At 42.9% G+C, this 10,199-nt stretch overlaps 1 protein-coding gene across 1 annotated transcript in view; it reads right to left on the bottom strand.

The window, feature by feature from the left end:
- Nucleotides 1-1,526: 1,526 nt before the first annotated feature.
- Nucleotides 1,527-10,199, bottom strand: part of mvb12a (multivesicular body subunit 12A) — a 28,641-nt gene continuing 19,968 nt past the window's right edge. The window contains exons 6-10 of the mRNA XM_055664047.1: nucleotides 9,431-9,565; nucleotides 9,032-9,138; nucleotides 5,516-5,568; nucleotides 3,964-4,023; nucleotides 1,527-2,539 (exon numbers count right to left, since the gene is read on the bottom strand). Of these exons, the coding sequence (XP_055520022.1) occupies nucleotides 2,477-2,539; nucleotides 3,964-4,023; nucleotides 5,516-5,568; nucleotides 9,032-9,138; nucleotides 9,431-9,565 (418 nt within the window). The 3' untranslated portion in view covers nucleotides 1,527-2,476. The remainder of the gene's footprint in view (nucleotides 2,540-3,963; nucleotides 4,024-5,515; nucleotides 5,569-9,031; nucleotides 9,139-9,430; nucleotides 9,566-10,199) is intronic.

The raw sequence follows: 10,199 nt of genomic DNA, 5'->3' as shown, positions 1-10,199 counted from the left end.
CCAATTGAAATTGTCAAATGTACTCAAAGTCTTAAGAATCACATATTCAATCTCTTTCTTTCCCTGGGTAACGGAGGTTTGCTTATTTAGGAGGATTAGAAGCCACGTGAATGCCCAAGCAGGACTGAGCAGATGTCCAGTTGAATGGGATCTCACCCTGGCTCCAAGTACAGACCGCCCCTTTGTCCTTAGCTGCCCTTTTGTTTCACATACATAATCTCCCAAGTACAGATGAAGAGTCTTGATCCATCTCCCTCCAGATACTACCTGGCCTGCTGAGTTCTGTAAGCAGTTTAATAGCCTGTCATCCAAGCTTCCCTAATCTTGCCCGCTTTCCCTTTCCTAAATTCATACGTGATAGGAGCAGAATTAGGCCATTTGCCCATCAAGTCTACTCCACCATTCAATCATGGCTGATCTATCTCCCTCCAAATCCCATTCTCCCGCCTTCTCCCCTGAACCCCATTAATCAAGTATCTATCTCTACCTTAAAAATATCTATTGACTAGGCCTCCACAGCCTTCTATGGCAATTAATTCCACCTTGCAACTTTACTGGAACACGCTGTCCTTGAATGCTTAAAATATCCTTCGTAAAATATATTCTTCGTAAAAGATCCTCTTGTTAGCCGTCACTCACCCACAAATGTCTGGCCTTAATCTATTTTTGCCAGGTGGACTCTTACACTATTGAGGCCTGCCTCTACTCCCCCACCACCGCACCCCTATCCAACTCAAGATATTCACTTTTAGACTAACCATATCCTTTTTCTTATCTAAGTTGTAACTTACATAATTATAGTGTAGGAAGGAACTGCAGATGCTGGTTTAAACCGAAGATAGACACAAAAAACAGGAGTAACTCAGTGGGACAGGCAACATCTCCGGAGAGAAGGAATGGGTGATGTTTCAGGTCGAGACGTGATGAACCTGCACAAAGGCAACACCAGTGTATAAATGGGAAGTCATTCCACGGTATAATTCTATTCCCCTTACAGCTTTGTGATTTACCTGCATACTAATGTTCGGTGGTGGGGATCTTGTTCCACTGCAGCATCAGTTTTGCTTAGTTGTAACATCTCTACTAAAGCCTCAGCACCACGCTCAGATTTTCTAGCTGTTTGATACCAAAGCTCCTACCCCCACTTTCCATGAAGTCATGGATTCAGTTGCCACTCTGCATGAGAACACAGGCTGGCAGCATTCGTCTTGGCAAAGAGGAAACATAGCCAGGTCAGCAATATGCTTCAGTTTGTATTCAATAGGATCTCTGGCCAGCATTCTAAAACACAAATTACTGAAGGTTCTCCTTACCCCAAGATGGTGATATCCCTTGTACGGCCTGGTCAAGATCAGCTCACATGCACACCACAAACGTTAGTAACTGGGAACTTTCTCCTGGTCTACAGTGCTAGAGGTACAGTAAAATGCATTTGAGCTTCTCTTCTCCATCTATGACTCAATTATTAATCGAGGGACACAATTATACTTGCGGTTGAATAACTGAAAAGTGAAAATTACAAAGTGAGTGCTTATTTTATGCAACTTTAATAATTATTAAAACCTGGTTTGTGTAAACCACAAAGTTTAAAATGAAACAGATTAAGAAAGTGATTCTCATAGCACAGGTGTATAGGAAAGTGTACAACGTCAGGTAATCTACAGGTTGAACATTCATCTTTAGACTTTTGAGTGTATTGTTAATGTAATTTACCCCAACTGGTCTCATGATTGATTCCAACATTAAACCCAAACTGTGAGGGTTGAATAAACCACAACTACTGATGTACTGACAAACTCAGCAATAATTGCAGGACCCTCCATTGATTGGGTCTTGTTCGTGAGTTTAGAAGTAAGAGCAGATAATTGGGTAACCTAAGCCTGCTGTGCACATGTAGAATCAATTCCTTGGACAGGAGATTTTAATGAACAGCATCAAATTAAGCAGGTTGTATAAATCGTTCCTGATTCATTTTAATTACATCAAACTGCTTCACATCCTGCCTTGATACACCAGCCAGCTGGCAATGAAAGCAAAGGCCTCACTATAAATGTTCCAAATGGCACCACACACACATCCCCCTCCCCTCCACCTTACATATTGCCTTACTTTGCAATCTTATTCTCCATCTAAGCTACCCAATCTCCCTCACTAACTTTACCTCACTTATTTTACGATTCTAGTTACATATTATGGAGCTAATGCATACCTTCCCACTACATAAACGACCCTACTCAATTATAGAACCTGCAGTAATAACGATGTTTCAGCAGCAATGCGCAGACGTGTTTGCCCTTGCATTCATTTACCAAAAATAAATTTGTGGCTATTGCGGCCATTGTGTGTTCAAGTGAAGGAGTTTAGTTAAATATTGCAGTGATACCCAAACACAATTCAATGGCTTTTATCCGAAGTCATAGGTAAGAATCTGTCGTGAGTGAGAAGGCTGCATCTTGGACTGGCACTGATCCATGCACTAGGAGGCTGTTGGAGGGAGTCTTGCAGCTGCAGTCTTCTCTGTCATGAAACTGTAGTTATACTAGAATGAAAAGAATATGATATATATTAGCGGAAACATTCATTTGCCTCAAGGTTTACACGTGTCGATGTGGGGCAAACACAGCATCTTCCATGGGGAAAGTTGATGGGAACTGTTCAGATACCACAACTGGCCTTCATCAAGTGTGAAGGGGAATGCATAGAGAAATATCTTGAAACACTGAGTGAAGATAGAATCCAGCTCTAATCAAATAACCCATCTCTGATCATCATTGGCTTGAAGTTGTAGACTTGTAGAAAGCCACAATCATTCCTGTGAATCCAACTCCAACTCCGCCCCCAGGATGGAGCCAGCCTTCCTGATGAGCTTGAAGAAGACAATCCTAGTCTCATGACTTATCCATATAAATATAGTCCCTCTTCTTGATAACCAATATTTTCTGGAACCTTACTAATGCCTTCACATCATTCCTTAAATGTAATGACTAGAATTGAACGATACTCCAGCCGAGACTGGACAAATGTTTATTAAGCCTCAGCATGACTTCCCTGTTTTTGTTTTCTATGCTACTATTAATAAAGCCTAGCACTGTTTGCCTTATTAACCATCTTCTCAACCTGCCCAGCCATTATATTACTGTACCCGTGACCTCAGGCCCTTCTGCTCCTGCACTCCTTTTAGAATAGTAACCGTTATTCCATTTGCTTCCCCTCGTTGGTGCTACTAACATTTTATGTCAAATATAAATTTAGAAATTGTGGCTTTCTACAAGTCTACATCTTCAACACGGATCCTAAAAACCAATGGCCACATCACCAACTTCTGTGGAATTTTCTACCAATCTGTAAAACAATTGTTCATGACCCTCTGCGGCAATCTGGAGAAGGTTTCTCCCATGGTGTTAAAAGTTACTGAGTTGTGTATTCCAACTTTTGAACTCAGCAACTTTGAAGGAGAAGCGAAAGTATTTCCAAGTCAGGATGGACTGACTCAGCAGTGGTAAAAGTCATGCATTTCTGAGGCACTGTTTGAGTAGCCTACATCATGCATTTTGTAAATGATACATATTCTAGCCCATGTGGCACCAATGGGTGCAGTGAATGATCCAAATGGAGAATGGCACACCATTCAAGGCTGCCCCATCTTGGATTGTGTTGAGTTTCAAGTGTTGTTGCGCATGGTCTAAAGGCAGGCAATCATTTCACCAATGTCTTTTGCCAAGTGGGTTTATTTGTACAAATAGAAAGAATGTGAAGACGAGGTGAAAATAATTTAAAGTTACAACTCAACACTTGATAGTCAAGGTATCAAAATGGAGCTGGAGGTTCAGTTTTAATCAACATTTATTCAAGACGGTCAAAAAGAAAATGTAACATGCCAAACAACATGCAAATGGTTATGTTGTTTAAGTGACCACCACAAAATATTATCAAATGACACGTGCACCACTTTGTCAAACTTGCCTCGTTTTCTATTTCAGCACGGCTCTTAATTTGGACGTTTGTAATGTTAACGTTGGGTACCTGCAGGAAGATATGAAATGTGAGCTGCAGCATTATCCCATTGCATGATCACTGCACTAGAACTGAATATGCTGATAGTCTCCAACTTTATCCATTAGTCCAATATGACCTCTGTTCATCTTGCTATGGTCAGGTTTATCAACGTACTAATGAGTGCTTAAAATAAATCTTACCTCAACAATAGAGGCCATGGATAATGGCGGTTACAATATTGGAGAGAATATAAGCAGTGGTCAGTAGCAGATAAAGGTCTCTTCACACTTTACCAAATACACCTGCCAATTTGTTATAAAGTGATAGAGGGGTGGACGTGGTCATCAGCAGGCTATGGTGGCCGGGGACCTTGTGACAGTTATCAACAGCAGTTGGTGGGGATAGACACAGAATGCTGGAGTAACTCAGCGGGACAGGCAGCATCTCTGGGGAGAAGTAATGGGCGGCGTTTCGGGTCGAGACCCTTCTTCAGACTGAGAATCAGGGGAGAGGGAAACTAGAGATGTGGAAAGGCAAGGTGTGAAAATGACAGATCAAAGCAGACAACAATCAAGGAAACATAGAATGTTTCATTGTTGGCTGTGGGGAAGGTGACAATGAGGCATACAAACAGTAAAATTAATCAAGAGGACAGTGAAACTAGTCGGAGAACTAGGGTGGGGGAAGGACGGAGTGGGAGGGAAAGCTAGGGTTACTTGAAGTTACAGAAACCAATAATCATACCGCTGGGGTGTAAGTTGCCCAAGCGAAATATGTTGGTGGTGTTTGGGTCAGTTAGTTATTTCTAGATGGTATGATGTTGGATAGCCAGTTGCAGGGGAATCGATACTATGGTCAGTGGCAGGCAATAGACAACGGGCAGGAGTAGGCCAGTCGGCCCTTCGAGCTAGCACCGCCATTCAATGCGATCATGGATGATCAGCTGCAATCAGTACCCCGTTCCTGCCTTCTCCCCATATTCCCTGACTCCGCTATCTTCAAGCGCCCTATCTCGCTCTCTCTTTTGAAAGTATCTTTATGTAAGATGGTTAGATAGAATTGGGCAGTATCTCTCTCTTGGATATGCAAACAGTGGGCATACTTTGCAATGGAAATACCACACTGTGATGGTGGTGGGGGTGGCATCCATGACAGACAAATAATGGAAGGTATCCTTGGACATGTAAACAGATCCTTAGTAGCATGCGACGAGTTGCATCTCCGCAGAAAATGGTCAGCATTAGGAACTGATTCACTCAGTAACTTGGACTAGGCAGACCCCCATCACCACATCACAATCCTTCAACTACAGAATACAAGGTATATCCTCGTTTTTTTTTTTTTTATGAAGAAACATTAAAATAGCCAATTACCCACTCATTTCCAAGCCTGCAAGCATAGAAAGGCAGATTTTCAGGTGATAATAGCACAGAAGGTTGGCTGAAGGAGAAATCTTTAGAGGAATGCACATTTTGAAATCACTGCAGCTCACACTGCAAGCACAACAGGCTGAACTTACATTCATCGTATTTTCAAATCTGGGGTGTAAAGCAAAAGGAACACCATCCATTGCTGTAACAAAAAAGAATTGCAGCAAGTTAAAAACACTTTGTATTCTTATATCACAACTCTACAACCTTTTCAAAACTGCACCCCATATCGGTGGTAACAAACTGGTTTTCTGATCTCCAATCTGCAAAACAATCTTCCATTCCCACCCTCTCTTTTCACAAAGCATATCACTGCCTGCCATTAATCCAATTTTGTATCCAACCTTGGATATGTTCACCCTCAACTGCTCACCCTTGGGGTGGGAGACTGCAACCTTCACGTGGTCCACCCTGTTTTGACGAATGCAATCAACCTGCGTGCACAATCAAATACAACAAGTTGTCCCACAACTTTAGGCTGTGCACGCCACATGCAAGAATACAAGATACAAGATACATTTAATTGTCATTTGGACCCCTTGAGGTCCAAACGAAATGCCGTTTCTGCAGCCATACATTACAAACACATAGACCCAAGACACAACATAATTTACATAAACATCCATCACATCGCTGTGATGGAAGGCCAAATAAACTTATCTCTCCACTGCACTCTCCCCCCCCCATGTCAGAGTCAAAGTCAAAGCCCCCGGCTGGCGATGGCGATTGTCCCGCGGCCATTAAAGCCACGCCGGGTGGTGCGAGGTCGCACACCGGGTCTTGGTGTTAGAGCCCCCGGCGTGCGCTCGCAGAGTCCCGCGGCCATTCCAAGCCGCGCGGGGCAGTGATGTAGGCCCCGCTCCAGGAGCTCTTCGACCCCGCAACTCGGGCGGGGGAAGTCGCCGTTGTGAGAGCCCTGAAAAGCGGTCTCCCTCCAGGGACCCGCGGGCTCCCGGTGCCGCCGTCCACAGACCTGCCGTTGGAGCCTCCGACTCTCCGGTCGGGCCGCAGCAGCAGCAGCAGCAGCAGCGCTCCTCCACCGCTCCACCCGCTCCGGACTCGGCCAGCCCCGCGACGGCGACGGTGAGTCGTAGCACCAGAGTGCCTGGTCTCTTCCTGTTGGAGGCCGCTCCTCGTTGCGGCCCCAACGACAACGGAAACCCGACGAGAAAAGGTCGGGTCTCCCGTGCAGGGAGAGATTTAAAAAGTTTCCCCACCCCAACAAAAAATAACAAAAACTACATAAAAACACAGACAGAAAATAATAAAACGCGGACAGACTGCAGAGGCCGTTGCTGACCAGAGTCGCGCCGCCCACCGAGAAGAACTGCTCACCCTGGTTCCATTGAAGTACATATTTGGGCTTGATTTATCCAAACCACTTGCAATTGGCATCAACACCTTTGAACATGATTCCTGGTCCAAATTGCTAATCACTGACATCTACTTTAAAAAATTCATGTGGGTTGAGGATCAAACTTGGCTATTGCAAGGGACTTCAGTCAAGAAACTTTCCTGAACCTGCATGTGAAAATTAACTATTGGCCAGCGAGCAGGTCATTAGTTTGGCAGCCAAAGATCTGGAACAACCGCTCCCATGAGGGAAGGGAAGAGAATGAAGATGAGTGGAGTTAATAAAAAAACTAATAACTTTGGAAAATATATCATATTTGTGACAAAGGGTTGTGCTTCTCAATCTTTACCAGAACAAAATCATGTTCCATAACTCTTCTGGCACTGGCAACCATTCAAAATTTAGAACTGAGATAAGAAATTAATTTAGGTTTATATTTGGAATTCTATCCCTCACCAATATGTTGGGTCACTGAAATAGATCTTGAATAGTTAGGAAAGAACTGCAGATTTAAATCAAAGATAGACACAAAATGCCCTGGAGTAACCCAGCGGGACAGGCTGCATCTCTGGAGAGGACGAATGGGTGACGTTTTGGATCGAGATACTTCTTCAGAATGATGTCCGGGGAGTGGGCGGTACAGAGATAAAATGTAGTCGGAGACAGTAGGGACTGGTCAGATTACTGGGAAGGGGGAGGGATGGAGAGAGAGAGAAAGCAAGGGCTACTTGAAGTTAGAGAAGTCAATATTCATACCGCTGGGGTGTAAGCTACCCAAGTGAAATATGAGGTGCTTGAATAGTTAAGTCAGTAAGATAGAATTGGGCAGTAAAATTAACTTGAGGCACAGATTTCAGGACCGGATCCAGAGACCATAACGCCTACTCATACTTCTATTTATGTTGTTATTTGCAAAATAAATAATTCAATCCACAATTTAGGAATGGCCACCGTTCAGTGCTGGGAAGTACAGAATTGCTATGTGGATAAAAATAGAATTAAAGTTATTTTCCCGTTTGTGGTAGGTAAGCATAGAGAGCCAACAAGTATGACTCCAATTTTGTCCACACTGGTGACGCAATGTATGTTTTACTCAGTCGATTTACTCCTCAATTTCCAAAGTAGTTGTCTGTGAAGGAGCGGTTGACAAAATGAATTTAAATTCAGAGATTTTTACTGCCATGTTGGATTTGAACGCAGACCCTGGGAGTGCAGGGCAACCGATAAGCTAGGTAAATAAGATAAAGCTATCTCCATGTACATTTAAAAAAAAGTAAGAATTTGCACCCAACATGTTATATTATTGCCAAGTGCAGTCGAGTAGAATTTTTATGTCCCCCAAAACAAGTTTCTTTTTGAAGTTGGATCAAAATACGATCCAAGAATGAGCAGTGCTGAAGCTAATTGTTTATAAAGGCAGTCTCATAGAAAATAGGTGCAAGAGTAGACCATTCAGCCTTTCGAGCCTGCACCGCCATTCAATATGATCATGGCTGATCATCCAACTCAGTATCCCGTGCCTGCCTTCTCTCCATACCCCCTGATCCCTTTAGCCACAAGGGCCACATCTAACTACCTCTTAAATATAGCCAATGAACTGGCCTCAACTACCTTCTGTGGCAGGGAGTTCCAGAGATTCACCACTCTCTGTGTGAAAAATGTTTTTCTCATCTAGGTCCTAAAGGATTTCCCCTTTATCCTTAAACTGTGACCCCTTGTCCTGGACTTCCCCAACATCGGGAACAATCTTCCTGCATCTAGCCTGTCCAACCCCTTAAGAATTTTGTAAGTTTCTATAAGATCTCCCCTCAATCTTCTAAATTCTAGCGAGTACAAGCCGAGTCGATCCAGTCTTTCTTCATATGAAAGTCCTGACATCCCAGGAATCAGTCTGGTGAACCTTCTCTGTACTCCCTCTATGGCAAGAATGTCTTTCCTCAGATTAGGAGACCAAAACTGTACGCAATACTCCAGGTGTGGTCTCACCAAGACCCTGTACATCACCACATAATATTAGCGTATTTACATCAACGAAGAACTGCATGTTAATTTGCTGCTGATACGTGCAATGGGTCCAACTAGCTCTTGGATTTGGGATAACTATTGCCAACAGCTTGATTTTACACCAAAATAGAGACAAAATAATCATTAACAGGCTCACATTTCTCTCTCCCTTTATGATTATGACAGTGACTTTCTCTCATTTGAGAAACACAAGCATGTGGAAAATAGCATGTTTGTCCACCCTTACCCGAAATTCCATAAATATTCTCCGAGCTGTACACAGTATCTTTGGCCTCCAAGTTTGATCGCCTCTTGCTTAGACGAATGGTAAGTGCATCATCTTCTTGACTTTTGCTGCAACAAGTTAAAAAGCTTTCAAATGCCTAGACTGGATATTTTCATTGCTCAGTGGAGATAGTCATCTCAGCTTAGTCCGGTGCCAACCGCACTGCTGGGCCTAAATCTGTCTAATTGCAGGATAAACTTTAATTACATAAAAACTAAATAATGCAAAAAAAGAGGGGATTTTTTCTTTTTAAACAGTCTGAGATATTAGAAAAAACAATTGTTCCAATTTTAACTTCTGTCAATTGGGATAATAGTTTAAAGATAAACAGTAGCTACATTCTCTGTGAAATGCATTTACCTTTGAAAAGACTTTGTATTCTCATCCTCTAGTGATAGGCTTTGCATAACTTTACTCATGCTTCTGGGCTTGGGCAGTGGTTTTGGTTTGGCGATTCTTCCTTTTCTACACCAAATGACAAAACCACTAAGCTCTCTGTAAAATAAAAACAACACCAGCTAAAACATCGAGACGCAAACGCACACATAGAAATTCTTGCCACGCACAAGTAAACACACCAAAGAGGCAAAATATATAGACACCAATATACAGATTTTAAGAATGCAGATAAGGTGTATCAAATCATGAGAGTTTTACATGAGATTGGGTAGATGCACAGATTCTCGCCCAGAGTAGGTGAATCGAGGACCAGAGGATATGGGTTTAAGGTAAAGGGAAAATATTTAATAGGAATCCAAGGGGTATCTCTTTCCACAAAAAGGATGGTGGGTGTATGGAACAAGCTGCCAGAGGAGGTAGTTGAGGCTGGGACTATCCCAACGTTTAAAAAAGTTAGACAGATGTATGGATAGGGCAGGCTTGGAGGGATATGGACCAAACGCAAGCAGGTGAGACTAGTGAAGCTGGAACATGATGGCCGGTGTGGGCTAGTTGGGCTGAAGGGCCTGTTTCCACGTTGAAATATTCTATGGATACCCAATAAAGGCAGAGACATGTACATGATAAATACACAATGAGATAAAGGATGATATAAAAATTACACAAAATGCTGGAGTAACTCAGCGGGACAGGCAGCATCTCTGGAGAGAAGGAATAGGTGCCGTTTTGA

This window comes from Leucoraja erinacea, chromosome 39, assembly GCF_028641065.1.
Source record: "Leucoraja erinacea ecotype New England chromosome 39, Leri_hhj_1, whole genome shotgun sequence".
NCBI lineage: Eukaryota > Metazoa > Chordata > Chondrichthyes > Rajiformes > Rajidae > Leucoraja > Leucoraja erinaceus.
This window is presented reverse-complemented; position numbering and strand designations above follow the sequence as displayed.